General features: G+C 39.6%; 1 protein-coding gene across 1 annotated transcript in view; it reads right to left on the minus strand.

Annotated features, from left to right (window-relative positions):
* ago2 (argonaute RISC catalytic component 2) overlaps positions 1–23,018 on the minus strand; it is a 77,044-nt gene that overhangs the window by 48,226 nt on the left and 5,800 nt on the right. Inside the window, exons 2-4 of the mRNA XM_028818065.2 lie at positions 7,561–7,741; positions 5,179–5,299; positions 4,304–4,485 (exon numbers count right to left, since the gene is read on the minus strand). Coding sequence (XP_028673898.1) covers positions 4,304–4,485; positions 5,179–5,299; positions 7,561–7,741 — 484 coding nt within the window. The remainder of the gene's footprint in view (positions 1–4,303; positions 4,486–5,178; positions 5,300–7,560; positions 7,742–23,018) is intronic.

A 23,018-nucleotide genomic window follows, 5' to 3' on the forward strand; every position in this document is an offset into this window, starting at 1 on the left:
CCTGGAGCTAGTATCAGCGTCCCCGGAGCTGCGGGCACGCAAGCTGCTTGGACGCACAGAGGAATACAGGTGGAGAGCGAGAAAGGGTTGGTGTGCTCTGGCTAATCCATTGGCGGTCCCACATACTGGCGTGGTGATCGTCAATGGACACAAGACCACAGCCTTATTCGATTCCGGTAGCAACATTTCCATTGTTGCCCGCCGGTTTGTGCTGCCGCAACAGTGGTTGAAGATTAAGACCAGTATAACCTGTGTCCACAGAGAAATCCGTTGGTACAGCTCCGCCACTTGTGTCATCAGTTACGGGGGATCAGTACAAGGACGGGACTGGTCGAATATTAAAAGCGGTGACACACATACCACTCCTGGGGTTAACTTGGGACTAGTTACGGACGGGGGATGAGCTGTCTCAAGCTGCCTCCATGCCGTGTAATCAGACGGCAGAGAGAGACAAAGCGGCCACCCTGAGTGACGTGGCGACTCCCGGACTGTCGCTTGCCTAGACGTCATCCACCAGCTCCGCGGCAGAATGGGAGGAAGCCATACCCTCGAGGTCGGCGCCGACCCTTTCTCTCTTTTGCGGTTTCAATTTAGAGAGACGCCAGCTTCATTTAAAAGGGAGCAGTGGAGTGACGATTCCCTGAAGTTTGCCAAAAATGCAGTGGTCTTAGTCAACGGCCAGTGCACTAACCAGTCGATGCCACACGGTCCTCACTTTGTGTTGGAAAATGACCTTCTTTATCACGTAGCTGAGCATGGTGGGCAGGAGAGAAGGCTACTGCTAATCCCGCGGACCTTCCGGTGGCAGGTCTGTGAGTTAGAACACACAAACCTCCTAGGTGGCCATTTGGGCACCGAGAAAACCCTGGAGCGGATCAAGCTCCGTTTCTACTGGCTGGGAATCAATGAGGAGGTTCGTCGCTTTTGCACTTCCTGCCCGGAGTGTCAATTGCGACAAATTCCTAGAAAGGACCGTGCTCCTCTCGTTCCTATTCCCCTGATTGACATTCCTTTCCATAGAATTGGGGTCGATTTAGTCGGACCTCTAGAGCCCTCAGCCCGAGGACACAAGTACATCCTAGTCCTCGTGGATTATGCTACCAAATACCCCGAAGCTGTTCCGTTGCACTCAGCTACTTCTAAAGCCATCGCACGGGAATTACTAGGGGTCTTTGCGCGTGTGGGTATCCCCAAGGAAGTCTTGACGGACCAGGGGATACCTTTCACCTCGGAGACGTTCAAGGAGACTGCCAAGTTACTGAAAATAAAGCATTTAAAGACAGCGGTTTATCATTCTCAAACCGACGATTTGGTAGAGAGATTCAATCAAACTCTCAAACAAATGCTGTGTAAGGTGGTCAGCGAGGATGGAAGGAACTGGGTTCAGCTCCTCCCCCTCGTCCTTTCTGCCTATTGGGAAGTCCCACAAGCCTCCACGGGGTTCTCCCCTTTTGAATTATTGTATGGGCGACAGCCCCGGAGCATATTAGATATCCTAAAAGAAGGAAGGATGGGAAGAAGAGGCTCTTCCCTCTACAAACATACTGGAGTATATCGCGCAATTACGCGATAGATTTGGAAAAATTCGGCCCCTCTTAAAAGTCACATGGAAGAGGCCCAAGCAGCACAGGTCCGATATTACGACCGCGGCACGTCTCTTGCCCATTGGCAAGGCACCTACGAAGTTAAGGAGAGGAAAGGACTCGTCGACTATTTGGTGAGTCAACCCAATCGTCGGCTGAGGGAGCGGGTTTATCATGTGAACCTGCTGAAACCGTGGAAGGACAGGGATCCCGATCCCTCCTCCGGCCAGCCCCGCTCACTCTTTGCTCACACGGCTAACCTTAACTTTGGTGCGGATTTAAGTCCCAGACAACGGCAGGAGCTGGAAACAGTTATCCAGTCTGTCCGGGAGGTAGTCAGTGAGAACCCCGGAAGGACCTCTCTGGTTGAGCACAACATTGTGACAGAGTCCGGGGTTATTGTCCGAGACCGCCCGTATCGTCTTCCTGAGGCAAAAAGGGCTGAAGTGGAGCTTGAGATCAAGCACATGCTGGAACTAGGTGTGATTGAGGAAAGTCATAGTCCCTGGTTCAGTCCCATTGTGTTGGTCGGTAAGCCTGATGGGAGTTGGAGGTTCTGCAATGACTTCCGTCGGCTTAATCAAGTCTCCCAATTCGATGCCTACCCAATGCCACGAGTGGACGACCTCCTCGAGAGGCTTGGGCAGGCTCAATATTTGACCACACTGGACATGACAAAGGGATACTGGCAGGTTCCTTTAACGGACTCCGCTAAGGTTAAAACCGCGTTTAGCACCCCTAGCGGACATTGGCAGTATCATGTCCTTCTATTTGGGTTACACGGGGCTCCAGCAACCTTCCAGCGTCTGGTGGACAAAGTGCTTCGGCCTCATAACTCATACAGTGTTGCCTACCTTGATGATGTGGTCATCTATTCCAGCACATGGAGGGAACACCTACAGCATGTCCGAGCGGTATTGCGGACACTTGGTGAGGCCGGGACTCGGATTAATTCCAAGAAATACTTCTTTGGATTGAGCAAGGCCAAATATTTAGGCTACCTGGTAGGTCGGGGTACCGTAAGGCCACACTGCTCCAAAGTAGATGCCATTTTGAAATGGCCCGTCCGCGAACCAAGCGGCAGGTCAAAGCCTTTCTCGGGTTAGCGGGGTACTACTGCTGGTTTGTGCCCGGTTCTCGGAGAGAGCAGCGCCCTTGACTGATTTGACAAAGAAGAGGGCCCCGAACATTGTGGTATGGACTGAAAAGGCAGGCGCTGCATTTAATGACTTGAAGCAGGCCCTTACGTCCACACCTATTTTGATGGCACCTAACTTTTCTTTGCCTTTCATCCTACAGACGGACGCTTTGGACACAGGCCTGGGGGCCGTGCTGAACCAAAGTGTCGATGGTGTGGAACACCCCATCATGTTCCTGAGCCGGAAACTGTTGGACCGGGAGACCAGGTATGCAGCGGTGGAAAGGGAGGCTTTGGCGATTAAATGGGCGATTACTCAGCTTAGGTACTACCTGTTGGGCCGGGAATTCAGCCTTGTCATGGACTATGCACCTCTACAGTGAATGCCCTGCACAAGGAGTCGAATCCGCGGGTCACCCGGTGGTTTCTTGACCTACAGCCGTACAAGTTTTCGCTCGTACATCGCTGGGGCGCTCTCCATGCCAACGCTGATGCTCTTTCTCGGGTTCACGACCTCTCGGTTAGTTTCACCCGACCCAACGGGTCTGGGCTAAGGGGGTTGGGGGGGCTTGTCACACACGTGCGCATGGAAGGCAGCTAAAGGGCTTGAGTAAAGGCAGTTCTGAGGCATGCCGGGATGTGGCAGAGTGCACTGACTCTTTTTCTCCCTTCCCTGTAGACCATTCACGGGAGATTCCACCTGGCTCTCTTGATGTCACTTCCGGAACACGAGCCAGTGGAAGGAGACCTTGCCGGCTCCGGCCCCTGTGATGTCATGTCCGGGCTCGAACCAATGGCTGAAGAACATGAGCCCGATCCTTATGATCTCACTTCCTGTCTCCCCCTTTAAAAGCCTGCACCTTTTCCCTAAGTCTTGTTTTGGACTCAGTTGTATGCACATCAGTGCTGTATAAGGCAGCATTAAGAAGAAAGACGCCTCACGCCTGGACAAACTGGTGAGGAAGGCAGGCTCTATTGTTGGCATGGAGCTGGACAGTTTAACATCTGTGGCAGAGCAACGGGCGCTCAGCAGGCTCCTATCAATTATGGAGAATCCACTGCATCCACTTAACAGCGTCATCTCTAGACAGAAGAGCAGCTTCAGCGACAGACTGCTGTCACTGTCCTGCTCCACTGACAGATTGAGGAGATCATTCCTCCCCCCCCAAACTATGCGACTCTTCAATTCCACCCGGGGGGGTAAACGTTAACATTTAACATTATACAAAGTTATTGTCTGTTTTTTACCTGCATTATCCTCAATCTTTAATTTAATATTGTTTATTGTATCAGTATGCTGCTGCTGGAGAATGTGAATTTCCCATTGGGATTAATAAAGTATCTATCTATATTTTGAAAAAGCAACTTTGCAGCCAGGATACCAAATTATATGGGTGGCTGCCCCAAACCTTTATATGACTCTGTCTCGAGTTTGTGACACTGAATTTTCCTAAAATAAACTAGAAATATTCAGACCGTGAACTAAAAGTGAAATAAATGTACTTTTGAGAAAAGCATTTTTATAAAGAATCCCTCCCAAAAAAAACAGAACCATTAAGAAAAATGTATATATTCATCTCACCTCATTGAGGGCAGGTGCCTCATAACCACATCCAGTGCCTGAATAGTTTCAAAGGGAATGTTTGGTAATCGACCTGAAAGCGCATCATGAAGAGCTTGAAGACTGACACATGAAACCCATTTTATTGCCACTTTAAAACTTCTGTCTTTCCCTTCTCCTGGGATAGTGACCTCTAGCTCAACCTACAATTAAAAACATTATTTGATACAGAAGAATAATTTTTCAAATTAGTTAATACATTGTGCACCGTAGAGTACCTCCTCACTGGCATCATAAGTAGTTCTTAAGCAGTGAATATTCATTTTTCCTAAGTAGGCATGTTAAAAACTTGGCCAAAGTGAATTAATGTAGTACATCAGTGCAAAAGATGTGCACTGAAACACTAGCACACAGTTGGTCTTAGAGGGTCTTCTTTTTTGTGCAGAGCAGGGTCTAAAATAAAAAATTCAACTGGGAACATGTTGAGCCTTCACAATTAGAATAACTGTTGTGTTTTAACTAATGAAAGGAATGGGAGTGGTCACAGCTGTCAAGAGGCAAGAATCACATGTCTGCATTACAACTCTGGAGAAGAACATGAAGAGAATGTGCACACCTGTAACTAAAAGAGGCTTTATAATTTTAGACAAGTTCACATACTGTGAATTGAGAGTCAAAAGGAGAAGGACCAACTGGAAAGTTGGCCTAAAGAGAATTTAGGTGATTTTTTTTTTATAACTATCTACATTTTTTCAGTACAATGCATTTAAATTTTTTTTTAACTTATGTTCTTCTGCACTGGACTCTAGTCTCCACTCACACCTGTTACGGTACCCATGCAATCATAGAATGAATTAAAACTTGAAAGATATGAAAACAACACAATGTATACTTACTTTATCACGTCCAATTGGAAGAGACATTGCAGTGTACAGATTTTTCCTTCCATCATATACGGGCTTCCGATCTCCAAATATCTGAGTTTTAAAGTGCTGCACCATATGTTCAACTATTTCTCTAAAATTAAAGATATTATGCTTAATATAATAAGAAAAATGTTTGGCTAGGTCAACTATAAAAATAGTACTAAGGCATAGATTTGACATTTACATATTACATAAACTGCAGTGACAGGCATACTCTTACAAAAACACAGTTCAGATTTTCGCAGGATTAAGACTGCTAAGAATCATAGACATATATAAAATAACCAAAGTTAAAGGCTGGTAGCTGACCTATGCAATTAATCAATCTTGGATGATGATTAATTTTGAATTAAAACTTGTCTTCCTCAATTCAAGACACTAACAGCAGAAGATCACTGATGCCTCATGTTGACCTTTGAAAATTTTATTAAACAAATTCCAGGTATTAGCTTTGTGACATCACAAACCTAATACTGTATATAAAACCAAAAGTGTACAGTAATCCCTAGCTATATCGCGCTTTGACTTTTGAGGCTTCACTCTATCGCGGATTTTATATGTAAGTATATCCAAATATATAATGCAGTTTATTCGCTGCTCCGCAGGTTTCTCTGGTCAATGGGTCTTTTTACTTCTGGTACATGCTTCCTCAGTTGGTTTGCCCAGTTGATTTCACACAAGGGATGCTATTGGAGGATGGCTGAGAAGCTACCCAATCAGAGCACGCAGTTAAGTTCCTGTGTGCTGATTGGCTCAGCGACGGAGAGCCAAATTCGATTCCGCTGCGTTAACCAGGAAGTCTTGTCTCGCTCATTCAGCATCAACGTGTTTCGCTGTGTAAAGAGTTAACTTTTGTGCTCTTTTGTGTTTATCTTTGTGCATAGTCAAGCCCTTTGTTATGGCTCCAAATCGATCTGCTCCTGCTACTGTTTTAGGGGCCATGCGCAAGCGCCAATGGAAGATGCTAATGATTGCCGAAAAAGTAAAAGTTTTGGATATGTTGAAGGAAGGGAACAGCTACACCGCAGTAGGACGCCATTACGGCATCAGTGAGTCCACGATTCTTTTTATTTAAAAAGGAGGAAAAGAATATAAGATCTACGGCTGCAGTGTCCTTTAACCAGGGCGTAAAATGAGTTGTAAGTGGACGTAATAAGGCGGTAGTCCGGACGGAATCTGCTTTAGGGATTTGGATTGAAGACTGCTGGAAGAAGAACAATGGTGGTGCTACACAGTCGCCTGAAGAGGCTCCTTTAGAAGAGCTGTAACGCTCTCCTTTGTTGTGCAGTAAAATTAAACTCATCGTTACCAGACAAGTCGTCATGTCATTGTTGGTGAGTAACTATAATTAATTTTCTACATACAGTACTTAGTACATGTACGTACATTTAGTGTCACTGTACACACATTTTACTATACAATTTTTCTTGCACTGTACGTATTTATTGCTGGTGGCCTGTCTATCGTAATGGCTGTAACATATGTGATATCGGAGACGCTCGATATCTTTAAAATAATATTTAGGTTTTACTGTATATAAACAGTGTGTTTACATACATAATTTCAACAAATCTTACCTAATATCTAAGAGAATACAAAGGGTTTGTGCTGTGTAACTGTGCAGGAAATGTTTAGTGTGTGGGAGAGTTTATAAGGGCTTAAAATATATAAAAATAAACATATGAACATATGGTTTTTACTTCACGGATTTTCACCTTTCGCGGGGGGTTCCGGAACGCAACCCCAGCGATCGAGGACGGATCACTGTATCTTTCCAGTGTGCAAATATACACCACTGAACATATCTCCACCATATTTTACACAGCTTCAACATTTGGACCAGAGATTTCATTTGAAGGTTGTTTTCCCTGTGCAACTTTACTTAGTGACTGTACCTGTTCTTTACTAGGGAAGTGCCCTGTGAGGCATTTCTGAGACTTGGCACAGGTGTTGTAAAGTTGCTCACCATGGCCACTTCAGTTAGTAAAGATTTGGTTTGGAGCCAAAATTTTTTTCTCCCTGGGGAATATTTTGTGTGACCGCACCTGCATACTATTTCATCACAGACAGGATGGATTAAAAGAAAAAATATTCTATGGGGCACACTTGCTTTTTTTTCCCCACATGACTGTGTACTAGGCCTTCATGAACAATGATAACTTTTTTGTCAAACTACAAATGAAATTGAACTGGAAACGCTGTGTTGGAAACAAAGAGGAGGACAGCACAACTGGAGACTTGATTATAAACAGCCCAAAAAAAATGTTTATTCCAAGTTTTACACTTCATAAAAATTTTAAAACCAAAAAATTATTCAGACTACATAACAAAAAAAAAGGAATAAAAAGTAACCTGTTCACTCTTCTGGGACACTTTTCGGGCTTGATATCAATTTCGTAATGGTACACTTCAATTTTTGGAATGTCCATCTCAAAAAAGTTTGCCTGCAGTTTGATTATTCTGCCCATAGTTCCAAAGTCTGGACGTGATGGAGGCTTGAAACCTAAGTCTTGTGCTGGTGGAGATGGCGGTGCTGAAAAACAGAATTGGGAGTTTTATTCTAGTCAAATCTACACATTACAAAATGCTTGAGTATTTTTGTCTCATCAATATCAGGCAGACATAATTCCACTGTATTGCTAGGACTAGCACATTAAATTCTTACCAAAATAACACAATTACTAACTCCATAGATAAAAAAAAAAATAATAAAATCTCCTCATAAGTAAGGACTTCCAGTGTGATGTAATACACAGTCAGGTCTTGGTGACTGTTTTGCTTGTAATACATTTTCATTCATTTTATACTTTCATGCACATATGTCATCAAATATAACCAGATGCATGCACAGCCATGCAATAAGTGTCAACACAGATAAGGAGCTTGACCAGCAGCTGGCCATTTAGCCGAGCGGCTAAAATCACTGCTTATATTTCTTTGCATCCTGAATACATGTTCCTGCCTTGTCATTGCAGGAAGCGCATCTACTGAGGATGGCAGGAGACAAATTCTCAGTAGTGGACTTTTGTACTATAATTATGCCTTATACAACTCTATGAGGCAATGTGTTAACATGCTGTATACACCTGTAGTTCCTTTTAGTTTAAAGTGAATTTTGTGATTTAAAGTATAATACTATGGTTCTATTGCCATTTTATTAGTAAAACTAGAATATTTTTATGTAAAATAAGCAATAAAGCATTGTCCTGGAGTGTAAAATTGTTATATTCTGAAATTACAGACTGCTTATATTAAGTGTTAAATTTTGCTCAAATTAACTAGGATGAACAGTTTTTACAGAACTCCAAGCAGTTTAACTATGGGGACAATTAATACTGGAAGTATCTTCTCTTGTACATTCTTCCTGTGTTGCACCAATATTTTATAACGAATGCATCTGTTTTGGTCAGTTTATGACTGTAATCTGCTTTAGTCAGTTTATATCTTAATGGTAGAGGGAATGGAACACAAGTACAGATACCGTCAAATTAGAAGCTGTTTCAATTAGCTTATAGCTTGGGAAAGGAAATCAGTATAGAGGTGCATAAAAAGATCAAAGACTTTGATCACTGTTGTTTCTCATAAGGACAGTTACTCCAGAAATGAATGCAATGTCACATGTCCCAGAGCCCCCTTGTGGAATTTTAACATAAATATGATTTGTCGGAGGGAGCAGGGGAGGCGACAAAAGCAGAATGTCATAAGAAGTATCATCAAAGACTAAGACATGAAACCATTTGATCTCAACATCAGAGAACATAACCCATGCCTACCACAAATTACTAAATCAAAAATCCGCCCAGAAAAACATCAACCCTTGATACTGCCACTTTTCAGTAAGTTTTTTCTAAGACATTTGCTATCAATATTAATTTTCTATTATTCTTTTCTTTCTCTGATGTTTATTATATTTTAATAGATGCCACATTTCTGTTTCTATACTTTTTATTCAGAGTGACTGAAGTAATAAATTAAATATTAGGGCACCAGGTGCAAGGGGAGTTGTCATTTGCTCATTGTTGCCATTTGTTTAAGAGATTGAACCTTAATAGAAACAACTACAGTTGAAGTAAGGCATCATTTGCTTGGTCAGTGGCATAAAACCAAATGGTGTTAAGCCTTCATGTGTGCCGGAGATAAGTCCCTATATAGAGTACAAACATTAAGAGTAACAGGCTTTTGGACATTACTCTTATATGTACTTATGTGAAGGGGATCCTATGTGTAATACAGCAAAGTGACTGGCAATTGGGCACCATTCGAGTCATTGTCACGGTAGGATCCGTGAATACATTAATCTTAAGGTGCCGGAGTAGACCAACATAGAAAATAGACTTGGAAAGTCTCAGAAATACCACGTTAATACAAGCATTATGCATTTTTGCCAGCTTTTTCATTAACAAACATTTTAGCTACAAGTTCCAACTTACAGACAAAATCAGGCCTGCTTGTACTGCTACTGCTACATACTATTATACACATTAATACAGTAGAACCCCGCAAAGTCACGGTTCAAGGTTCGCAGACTCAGTCATTTGCGGATTTTTCCTCAGAACCTAAATATTAATTGTTAGTGGAAAGCACAAATATCCTCCTTAATTTTTTATGGCTTTTTTCGTGGCAAGACTGTGCTGTGGAGAGAACAGGAAGCAACCGCTGAGGGAAACGTGGTTTGGGATAGTGAAAGCAGCCAATCCGAGCGAGTTATTCATTTCTCCTTGCTGCTGATTGACTGCTGCCCTGTGACGCGTTTCCATCTGAGTGTTCTCGTGTTTTCCATTTTTGCTATTGTATTAATTTTGTTATTCTTAAACACACAAGATGTCGACAAAATGCCCTGCACCTTCTAAGGCTTCTGGCACTGAGCCTAAGCACCAGAAGAACTTTAAAACACTCCAGGAGAAGGTTGAACGACTGGATGTGCTCCGGGAACTAAAAAGTTATGCTGCAGTAGCGCGCCACTATGGCATTAATGAAAGCACCGCACGCTACATAAAGACGAACAAAGCAGTGATCTGGAGTACAGTATCTAAGTTTCTGTGATAATGCCAAAAAGGTAACGATCGTAAGGAATAAAAATATGGTCAGGATGAAATCTGCCTTGACATTCTGGATCACCGACTGCAGGAAGAAGAACATCCCTTTGGACGGTAACATCATCTGTGAGAATACACGGAAATTGTAGCAGCAGTTCGCTACAGGAGACAATATAGCAACTTCCCATCACAATGTTCCTGAAACCTATAAAGAAAAGCCAGCACAAAACACCACCAGAAGAGAACCCGTCCAAAGATACGACTCCTCCTGAAGCGCCTGAAGAAGAGACGCCACCCAAGGAGTTTTAAATCCTCTGCATCATACTGCACAGCTACTTCATCATCATCATCATCATTAATATCATTCATCATTGGTGAGTACCCGTACATTTTACTGCATTTTAATTATATGAAATTATTATGTATTTACTCTACTTATAACAAAGAAAACAACGTCACATACCAAAGAAAACACGCTTGCATGAATTACAGTACGTATATATCGGTAATTTACATTCTAGCCTCGTGGGAGACATAGCAATACAGTACTGTACAGTATACGGATTTACCTTTACTTTCCGTTTTTAGGTAATGTATTAAGGTAATTTTTTAGGTAATGTAATGTATTACGCTGAGTTTGCAACGAAATTAAAGTGCTTTGGGGGCATACTGTATTTAGGGTTTAAACTATAAAAATAGGCATTTAAAAGGCATTTTTTAACCACATCCAAAAGTCGCGGTTTTTCACAATTCACGGGTGCTCTAGGAGCGTAACCCCCACGAATACTGGGGGTGTACTGTATACTACAAACTAATACATTTCTTAAAGTGTAGAAATTCAAGATTGTAGTCCTAATTTGGGCAGCTGCCCAGTTCTACTTCAGAGAATCTGCACAGCAAAATTTCAGAATCACTGTCCATTTTTCACAGTGAATTTGGTTGGATGTTTTCATGGGATGTATTTGTATATAAAGCGGAGTCAGTTCCTTCACTAAAGTTTCTTGTTTTTTTTTTATTATTACTTCATTGGTTTACAAGTCAAACAAACAAGTTTAGGTATAAAAAATTCTATATGAAGGGGACTTATTCCATGTCAAACCAACCAATGGCCCACATACTTCAGACTCAAAAAAGTCTGGAAAAATTACCAGGTGTACCCATATTAGTCAGGAGACACTCTCTAAAAAATTTTTGATGCAAGATCAATACTTTCCAAGATACAGCCATTTTACCCAGGGGAGGGGGGGGTGATTTTATCCAGCCACATTTTTTCATCAAATTTTACAATTCCTTAGTTTAAGAACTAAACCATAGAGCAAGCAGAGACTTTGCGTGTTGGTACATTGATTGGTATAGAATGTGACGCAATTAAAACATTTTGTCTAAATGACCCTGCATGGTCAAAACAGCCGCTTGAAATTAACCAAAATTTAATTTTGAGTTTTTGGCTTAGCTATGTTTAGAACTCAGAAATGCATATTTGTAAACAACACAGAGTTCTGATATTTTTTCCTTATATAGATAACTGTATAGGCTTTCTGAAAAGGAAATAAACAGAAAATTGTATCAGGTTTTGAACAGCAGACGTCTCAAATCCAAAAAATCATTATGGATTTCATTTTCAGAGCACCCTAACAGCATGCGGGAATGCGGAGATAATTTAAAAACTATTTTTCGTTTATTCTACATTGTCCCTTCTTTCTCAAAACACAAACCTTACCTTTCTTATGCAAATATTACATGTTTATTTTCCATCCTAAACATGTGTCAATAATGGTAATCATTGAGTTTTCAGTCAGTAAGTTATTGAAAATGTCAAACTTTTTTTCCATGTCAAATGATGATGTCCTATCTCATGTTGCTGAACAGAGAATGTGATACTTCAAGTCAGCAGGGTGTTTGGCGATGACAGTCAATTAATAGTCTGAATATTCACCCCTGAAGCTGCAGTTGAGATCCTGCCCTCTCACAATCACACTCCTGATGGATCAGTTGCATCCCTCACATTAGACCAGTGTCCTACTGGAGGCTATGTTGGGTGCACGTATGATGAAAAATGTTGGTGTGATTTGTGACAAGAGTGAAGGAGAATCAGACATCCTGATATGTTTCAAGCATCCAAACTATCCTGCACTCTCTTTCCATTGGCCACCTACAGATGATGTTTATTGGGTGCCAATACAGTGTGTCATTGCAGTACTTAGTGCACTTACAGTGGTCAAAGGGAGGCAGTACCACCTTGATCTCAAAAACAAAAGATGCCTGACACTCTGCACTTCAATTGAAACAGAAATGAAATGGGTCACATTCCTGTTGCTGCAATACAAAGATGTTAAAAATTATAACTAATGTTGTATTTAATGATAAATCGAGCAGCTCTTGTTCATGTGTTGTGCTTAATTTTTGCCCAGAGGGGACTGGGCGGTCTCGTGGCCTGGAACCCCTACAGATTTTATTTTTTTCTCCAGCCTTCTGGAGTTTTTTTTTGTTTTTTCTGTCCACCCTGGCCATCGGACCTTACTCCTTTCTATGTTAACTAATGTTGTCTTATTTTAATTTCTTATTTGTCTTTTATTTTTCTTTTCTTCATTATGTAAAGCACTTTGAGCTACTTTTTGTATGAAAATGTGCTATATAAATAAATGTTGTTGTTGTTAATGTGCCTTTGGGGATTTATTTTTTTTCCATCAATCCTATACTCGTTAGTAATGAAGAACTTGAGGATTATTATTACTTACAAATGATTAATTTTACCCATGTTTTAAGAAATAAAGGACCATATAGGATACGGGAAAAATCATTTTTAAGACGTCTGGACATTCCCACAGTGCATGAAGCTGGTCTGAAATTAGGCCCAAAATGATTTTTTTCACATTTGATTGGTATGCTGGTCAAACATTGATGCAGTTTGTTTGTTTATAACCCACTTCACTAGGCACTGAATGCTTCTTGAGAGGTTGAAAACAAGTAAATGAATTTGGTTTTGTTAAAATTGTTTTCATTTGCAGTTAATGTGTATGTATTTTTATACAAGTGGTGTAACTAGTATATTACTCTCAAAACCTCACAGGAAATAAAAAGTCCTTCCTTTGTTTTGATGAAAATTAAGAAAAAAAAATTTGTAATATACTTTGAATGCTTTCAGAGAATTTCATGAAAAGTGGAAAAAATACAGGTTATGTGAAGGTAGTAAGTGCAATGAACAACCAGGTACAGTGGAACCTCGGTTCACAAACGTCTCAGAACACGTACAAATCAGTTAACGACCAAAAAGTTCGCCAAACTTTTGCATCTGTTCACGACCACACACTCTGTATACGAACAAGCCAGTTTCCCTTCCGGTTTGTACGTGTTCAGTCTCTCCCTGTGCATTTCCTGTGCAGCGAGCAAGAGAGAGAGAGAGCACGACACACACACAGGCGCTCGAGAGAGAGAGAGACACACACAAACACACGGGCGCTCGAGAAAGAGAGACACACACACACACGGGCGCTCGAGAGAGACACACACACACAGGCGCGCGAGAGAGAGAGACACACACACACACACACAGGCGCGCGCGAGAGAGAGAGAGACACACACACACACACAGGCGCGCGCGCGAGAGAGAGACACACACACACACAGGCGCGCGCGCGAGAGAGAGACACACACACACACAGGCATGCGAGAGAGAGACACACACACACACACAGGCACACGAGAGAGAGAGACACACACACACACAGGCACGCGAGAGAGAGACACACACACACACACACAGGCACGCGAGAGAGAGACACACACACACACACACACAGGCACGCGAGAGAGAGACACACACACACACACACAGGCACGCGAGAGAGAGACACACACACACACACACAGGCAGCGCAAAAGAGAGACACACACACACACACACACACACACAGGCAGCACAAAAGAGAGGGCTGGACACATAAGGTACAGAAGGCAGTTAAAGAATGCACTGGGCTTGTTTTTGTTTTCACTTCTGTTTACAGTGATCGGTTCGTAGCGTGCATGGTTGCAATGTTACTTTTATTGGTGGTTTATTAAATTACAGATTTTTTCAAATGTTCATTTTTTCCCTGTGCTTAAAATTCATTAAAAAAAGCATTTTTAGCCAGCGGTTGGTAGTGCTATAGTGCGAACTATTGCAGTGTTAGTTTTCTCTGTTGTTCAAGGTTTTCTCAGTGTTATTCAATGTTTTTACATTTAGTTTACTATTACGCTGTGCATTCTATGGTTTAATTAACTATATTTGTGCTTAAAAACTTAAAAAAAATATATATTTACATACAGTTCGTATCGTCTGGAACGGATTAATTGTATTTACATTCAATCCTATGGGGGAAAATTACTTCGGTTCACGACCAAATCAGGTTACAACCAGAGGTTTGGAACGAATTATGGTCGTGAACCGAGGTTCCACTGTATTCCCTTACAAATTTTAAACGGTGTCAATACATTTATTATTTCTTGTACAAACAAACAATTAACTTCTCATTTATAAAGTTGTACCACCTTCTGAATGTTTCCAAGGTTTTTGCAGTCAGAAGATTAAAGGCTGAATAACAACAGGAACAAACAAAGTAAAAACCGAATCCATACCTTATAATGGAGTGCTAGAATATGGTTACCAAAAGTTTTGTCATACTAGCTGGTCTGAAGAGGTATACAAAAGATAAAGTATTGTATCTTAATTTCAAGCCCCCAAGTAAAAAGCATCCCTAAAATTGTTCAAGATCAAGAAAAGTAAAGATGTAAATTCTTTTGCTCATTCACAACACCTGAGAGGAACTCAAGCTAAGATTTTTGTTGTATAGCCTAGTTTTTATTTTGTTACTTCACAAAGTAAAAAGCTATCAACAGCTGGCATATTACTGTGAGTGCCACCATTCAATGTAATGGATTAAAACAGAAATGTACCATAAACACCCTACCAATTATTTGTCTGGGCAGAACAACTTCTACTTACTGTTGCTTAGGTTCCCTTTTATGCTTAGGGTGCTAGCATTTCTAAAACTACCATGAACAGTAGGGCTGGGTATCAACTCAGTTAAGTCTATGATTGTGGTGTAAAAAGACCTCTGAATGTATCTATATACAGTAAAGTTTGAACTTTAGAAACTTGGCAATATGGGTGGATTTGGGATAGAATAGGTGCTTTTTTGAATCTGAAGAAGCCACCTGAGTTGGTTTGGGCAAGTAGTTACAATGTTTCCTTAGCACCCTCAAGGCTGTGGGGTTTGTTCTAGGAATATGACAGATAATGGACAAAGTGTTATTTTTTCAGATAACTTTGTTTTTGCAAAAACAGCAAAAGTGACTCAACAAACATAGGAATGTATTAGTTGCATGCCTGATATGTATGGCAATATCATCATCATATGTATGCATGATACTTTAAGAGCTAGTTTGTGCATTATTCAATACGTAGTAGTTTAAAAAGGTTTCTGAAGTCTAAATGTTTGTCAAGTACAGCAAGTGCAAAAAATGTAATCAAATAGTACAACAGATTTAGCTGGTAAATGTCATCTTCTCTGCTCAGCTGCATACGATCTAGTAACAATTTGTGAAAAAATAAGTAAATAAATGCATGTGACTATCAGTAATAGTATTCAAGTAAAATGGTTAAAAGTTAAAAAGGCACAGCATTGCCTTTACTGTACACAACATGTGACAACACTACTACTTCATTTGCGCACACACACACACACACACACAAAAAAAAAAACGATATTATATTCATGGTAAATGTTTTCTCAAGGTATGAACTGAATTATTTCATGTACTTGTAATGGAATGACAATGGTATAATTAAGGGGTACTACTGAATCAGGCTAAAAAAGAAAATGAAAAATGACCCTTTATGCACATGAAGGGACTCTTGGGGAATTTAAAGGTAAATTATAAAGTAGCAAGTAAAACCACACCACGTTTTATCTTGCTAAACAAACGTTACATTCCTTTTATATTATGATACTGCCATAATAGCTTGCATAGCTTTGCAGATCACTAAAGAATAGAAAGTTCTGTACAAATTTTAAAATATTGTTAAGTACTATTTAAATATATACGTAGTGTATTTATTTTGGGCACTTTCCTAAAGTATGTTAGACATACTTTATAACAAAAAAAGAGAATCTGATACCAATTATAAAAATAACAGGATTAAGTTCATACAGTAATACAACCTATGTATCATTTTAAATCAAATTTGAGAAAATATTAAAAAAAAAAAAAAATGCATTTTCTGAAAGTTTATTAGTTATTGAAACTGTAACCATAAAATGTATCTATTACTATCACGTTAATAAAATTAAAAAAAAAAAAAAAAAATCAACACAACAAAGAGCTGAAAACAATGTCCAGTGAATCCCACACATGCCCTTAAACATACTTTTTTTCTAGTAAGGACTGAATATATGCATAATAAAAAAGGTAGCATTCAATGAATTTCACATATTAATACAAAGTATTTTAGCAGTACAGTATATTAAGTTTAAAACAATTTAGTGTCATCACATTCTACGGCTAAGATAAAACATTTTCAGACACACCCCTTACCCTTGCTACACATGAGGAGGAGATAAGCACATTTTCTTGCTTAAAGCATAAATTAAAGCCAACCTTAAAAAATGTAAAAAAGAACGAGTTATTAAAAAATGCCAAATATTTTAGCCCTTAGCTGCTAGAGAGAGCCTGGTTCCAGTAAAATACAGTTTCATATTTAAGTAATTCAAGTAAAATTGGTTTATCTTGATATAAACAAGCAAATTTACAGAAATTAGTGCAAGAAAAAGAATTCATGATTCTTGCAGCATGGAAAACTGGTATATACATGTGACCAAAACTATACTTCAGAGAGATCCATTAATGACTGGAATGTGCTACTAACCTATAAAGCAAATCCCAAATAACACACTTCTTAGGTCAAAGTCCAAATAATACAAGGTTTCAGCTACATTAATAATTTTTATTTTCATAAAGGATAGGTAAATATGCAAGTCTATATTTGCAAAAAACAACAACAGATGAACACTCGTCAAATTAACTGAACTAGTGATGTGATAGTATGGAGTGTTTTAAAACAGATTCAACTTTATCAGTTACAGATGGTCATGCAAAAAACTGGGTTTGTCTGCAGTTTTTTAGGCTCCAACTTTGCCTTAATAAAATATTTCAAAGCATAATTTGAATAGTATGCTTGTAACTTTAAAAGCTGTAGGATTCACATCTATACTTCAAATATTTCAAATATGCAATAAATCTGAAATAGAAATTAACACTCCAGTCAGCACTGTCTTTACGTAACAATGCAGGATAATTCAGAGAACTAGTCTAGATGGAGAATATAAGGATTACATACAGGCAAGAACAGATGCTTGTTATTGACAGTACACATATAACAAATCTGTGAATGTTAAGTGCTGAATTTAGCCTGTTCCATTTGGACTAATCATGAAAACTAGATAAGCAATCAAGAACGAAAAGCACGCCATGCAATGCAATATGGATGGGGCATTGCAAATATTATGTTGGCAATATTATACGAGAGTTATCAAAGAATACAAATGCACTGCTGAAACAGCCTTCACCCATGAAATATCTCACTTGGGAAAAAAAACAAAAGCAAATGAATTGTTAAAAAAAAAAAACAACAACACACACAACAGAAAAAAACAGTTTCTCACTCATAAGTGACTTTCATAAGCTGTGTCAGCAGAGGGTAAGAGTGGGCCCTGCAGTGTTCAGTGCTGAAAATGCTGTTGAATCTGATTTACATACAGTAAATGATTAAAATTAGCAAATGTTAAAGACAAAAAAAACCCACACAGTTGGGTAACATTTTAGGAATTAATGAAAAATAAACTTTTTTTTTCCCCCAATAATTTTATAAACGCCCAGCTTATTCATTTATATCTTTATGGCATTGTGCTAGACCAGTGCTTGCATTTATCAAGCATTTCAGAGTTGGAAAACTGTCCTAACTGGTTCAAAACTTGACCCTACTCTTAGGAGTAAAAGCATTTTACTTTGAACTTCACCAGAATTTAGGAAAGCTCATGAGCTGCCTTAACTCACTAGGAACTCTGAGAACATTGTGTGCACATTAGAGATGTGTAATATACCAGCACTGAAAAAGTACAGAAAAACCAAGTATTTAAAATGGTACAGTATCAGCACTTTGGTACGTTTGTTGAAGGAAGAGTAGTTTTGAAAGACCCTGTGCTTAGCTCTTTGTTATTTTGCTCTCCAACTCGCTGCATGGGCACTGTAGGCTAGAGGTTTCCTTTCCCACGAGATCCAACTCAGTTTTTCTTTTTGCAGTGTGGGACTTAATATTTAATAGTAGTGAGCAGAAGCAAGTGAGTTGACTTTATTCCTGTAGTACTGAGTGAGAGGTCAGAACTTGGGTGAACGTCTGAAAAAACGTTTTATATAACTTTCATAAATTTTATTTTAATATAATATTTCATGGATCTTATAATCAACTAGGGCAGGGGTAGGCAACGTCGGTCCTGGTGAGCCGTAGTATGTGCAGGTTTTTGTTCCAACTCAGTTCCTTAACGAGAACTCAATTATTGCTGATGAAGCACATTTTGCTTAAGTGACATTTTGATGCTTCATTTTAGTGGTCTCGCTTGTTAAGGTTCTCCAACCTTAATTGCTTATTTCAATCTTAAACTGCTGCATTCAGTGTTTTAATTGCTCCTTATTAGCAATAAGATGTAAAAGACAAAGCAGCCAGCAGTTCTCCAGCTAGCTTTTTTCCAATTACATCTGTGTGTGTTCATCATGCACTGTTTGATTTAATAAAACACTTAATAGAAAAATGTGACAGACTGAAAATGATCTGTTTTAGGTTTCATATCATTTGGATGATGTCCTTGGAAAGGAAAAAAATCTACGATATAAGAGCCTTACATTGCACAGACTAACAAGCCATAAAATTAAATAAGGTCTGAGATTGGCAATGATTGGTTTCTAATTAAGCAATTGGGTTGGAATGAAAACCTGTAGCCACTGCGGCTCACCAGGACCGACGTTGCCTACCCCTGAACTAGGGGGCTCTGCCACCTGCTCGCTTTGCTCGCCCACCCCCGGGTTTGGTTTATCGGATATACAATTTAAACAGATTGTTATTTTCATGGGAATTGTTACATATGCATTATTTTCACTTTTACTTTAAAACTTTTGTAAAAAAAAATACTTGTCCTTTATTTCCAGCCCCAGGTGTGGTTAAGTCTTTCGCAGGTCGTATAACGCTGCTCGTTTTTTGAAGGGGGGGTGGCTGAACGCACGCTAAGGAGTTGCAGTCAGATCATCTGCTGGCAAGCTGCATTTTCTGCTTGTCAAGCTTTGCGTTGATCATTTCAAAGCCTGTACAGCAGCTGTTCTTTTGCCACTTTGTGTCTTTGCCACTCACGTTGTGGGGAGATGGGGGGGCTGAACACACGCTAAGGAGAAACAGTCGGATCATCTCCTGCCTTCCTGCTGCTGCTAAGCTGCGTGTTCTGCTTGTCGCTGTTTTAAGAGCTGGGAGTACATGATGTCTGCCAAAAGCATTCCAACATCTGCTTGGTTAGATCTCCCTGAACTTGTTTTAAATGTTGTCTCACTGCCTTGTCTCACGTGACGTTAAAGTGTCTCTTGCGGGACGTCAAATTGTCTTCTGAGAAGATCAAGTCTAGTCTCCCTCCCAGGATTTTTTTTTTTTTTTTATAATAAAAGATGTGAAGAGATATGGCTTCACTGTAAAATTACATACAATCAGGAAAATTAGCATGCATTTGTCTGTTATGGCACACTTCTTCCACCCAACCAGTTATCTAATGAAGCTTTGGGGTGCTTATGATTAGCAGCTCGTAGGACATGGGCATGATAGCAATTACTGATTGGAGTGTTGATGCCACATAGACAACCTTTTGTCTATTAGTTTCATTGGTTTAGGGTTAGTAACATGGTTTGCTATGCTGAGACAGCCTCTCATCTTGCAGGCATGTGCATGAATTGTGCATAATGCGGTAGGCACACCAAAGCAGCATCTGTCAATATAGGTGGCCACATTTTGTTTTTGAAAGTGGGGGGAATATAATCAAAATTGGACACAAGCTTTCATATACCATGGATCTTTATTAATTGTTCTGATTAAACTGAATCATTTCTAATGTCTTAGTTTATATTCAGTTACACAGTAAACTTTTTAAGGGCTTGCAAGTTCCTTAAAAGGCTGAAAATTAAGAAGAGGTCATCCACATGAACCAAAGCATGTTCAGGCACAGCCAGTACTTGGACGGGAGACCATCCAGGAAAAGTTTGGGTTGCTGCAGGAAGAGGCACTGGTGAGACCAGCAGGGGCAATTATCATGTGGTTTGAATGTGGATTGCAATGCCCCAGTGCAGTGACGGGGAAACCTTGTAAAATGGCCCCATCCTTCAGATAAGACGTAAAACTGAAGCCCTGACACACTGTGGTCATAAAAGATCCCTGGGCATCCTTTGTAAAGTAGGGTGTATCTTGAATTCCAGGATATTTTGACCACTTCAGCCTAGTCATTCTGGCTCCCTAATCACCCCCAGTCTCTAATTGGATCTTTCTCTCAATATTTCACAACCTAACAGCTCATGTGTGGTGAGCGTACTGGTGCAAAAATGGCTGCTGTTGTTTCATCATCCAGATGAATGCTACACATTAGTGGTGCTTGAAGTGGCTTCCCACTTACATGAAGTGCTTGGAGTACTGAGAAACGCCTATTGAAAACATAGGCAGTATTTTATGTTTACAAATGTGTGCTTTTTGTTTGTTGGGGACCTTTTGTTCTTTTACATTGTGTTGAATAGGAACATGGCTCTAAGTTGTAACTTGAATCAAACTGCCATGTGTGCTTTCTTCCAAATAAAACTTGCGCTTTACGTGAGCAACACTAACCACAAAATATGTACATGTCACATGTGGATTGCACAAAATGCAAAGGTCTGCTATTTGTTTACACAGTGTAAGTAATGATCACAATAATATTCTGGACAATTCTGGTGATTTTCCAAATTTCATCCAGAATTTGTTTCCGTTTTCTCAAAAATGAGATTATTGTTTTTCTGGTCTACCTTTATCTATTCATCTACTTATTATTTTTTTGAAAACGACATTCAATAGATCAACTCTGACTCTATTTGTAAAAAGCAGTCACAATCAGATTTTCTTGCATCTGTGCGATCCCCTTTAATCCAACCAAGCAATGAGCCTGACTCATGTGCCTTTTAAACACACATGGGATGGAATTTTGACAGACTGCCTGGGAGCAAGGCAGGGAGGAGCACTGTAGACTCAGTGTGGCAGTATCTCCCCAAACAACCCCCTTCCCTTTGTCAGGCTTTAGAATTCAAACATTAGCTTGTAGAATGGCAGTGAGGCATTCAAGTATGTGGTGCAACAGGTGAAACGTGCATTTGTATCCGTTATTTGCGTCTGTACTATTTCAGTACCAGTACTAAGGAACAAAAGCTGGTATTGATACTGAAGTCAAAATTTTAGTACTGATCCAACATTACTGCCGACTCTGCAAGGTACAGAAAATTTCAACTCATCAGAGAATTCAATTGCAATTTTACAGCTAGGGGTGGGGGTTCTTTAGTGCAGGTTTGTTGTGCTTTCTTTGCTTCAGTACCATTTCAGAACTGGTGCTGAGGTCTGAAAACAGGTATTGATACTGAAGTCATAATTTTAGTGTCAATGCAACACTAGTGTTTTGGAAACACTGGACAACAGTGAACTCATAAAAAATATTAATTTGACAGAGATGGAACAGTACTCAGAATAAATCTTCTACATTATGTGATTGTTTCCATCCTCATAGATAAGACATGCCCAGTCAAAGAAAATGAATATGCTTGAAAAGTTATGTTTTTTGACCACTGAGCAAATGAAATGAGCATTGTAATAGCTATGCTTTACGTATGTCACGAATAACCACATTTCAAATTTTGTACAAAGTGTCTAGTGTCTATATAAGCACAGGGAACTACAGTTTCTGTATTACATCTTACCTGAAGAAGTGACCTGAGTTGCCTCGAAAGCTTGCATATTGTAATCTTTCTAGTTAGCCAATAAAAGGTGTCATTTTGCTTAACTCCAAACCTTGAAAAACAACCAAAGCATTGCACAATGCTACAATAACACAAAAAAAACTGGAAGCCATATCTGCATTAACCCAAAAGTACTTTATCTTTAAATATATCACGATTAAATTCACGAAACTCTTTCTGGCCTTGCATTTAATCCAGGTCCTAGTTCCTATGAGCAGCAGAATCACTTGTTGGCACTACTATGCCACCTAAATAAAAACAGAGATTCTTGACTTCCCATGAAATCGAGACAGATTTTTCTCTCATGAAACCTGGAATGGACAAAATGAAAATGAAAAAATGTACAGAAAGATGGATAAAATTAAAAAACAACACATATTCCTTATTAAGAAAAAAAAATATTAATTTTGATGGCAAATGATTTGAGGGCTGTGAAATCAGAAGCATTAGCTCTTTTTTATATGCACATAGATTTGCTCGAGGCTCTAGCATTTACTAGAAAGGATGCTTAAATCTGTTATAAATTTACTTATTATTATATAATGATGAGGTTAAAAAAATACTTATCATTTAATTTATTTGTGTAAAAAAAAAAAAAAAAAACACTAAGGCAGAATTATATCCCACTCTCAGTTAAAATTAAGCTGTTGCTTCAATAATTGAATTTTACCATATACTATA

This window comes from Erpetoichthys calabaricus, chromosome 13, assembly GCF_900747795.2.
Source record: "Erpetoichthys calabaricus chromosome 13, fErpCal1.3, whole genome shotgun sequence".
Lineage (NCBI taxonomy): Eukaryota > Metazoa > Chordata > Cladistia > Polypteriformes > Polypteridae > Erpetoichthys > Erpetoichthys calabaricus.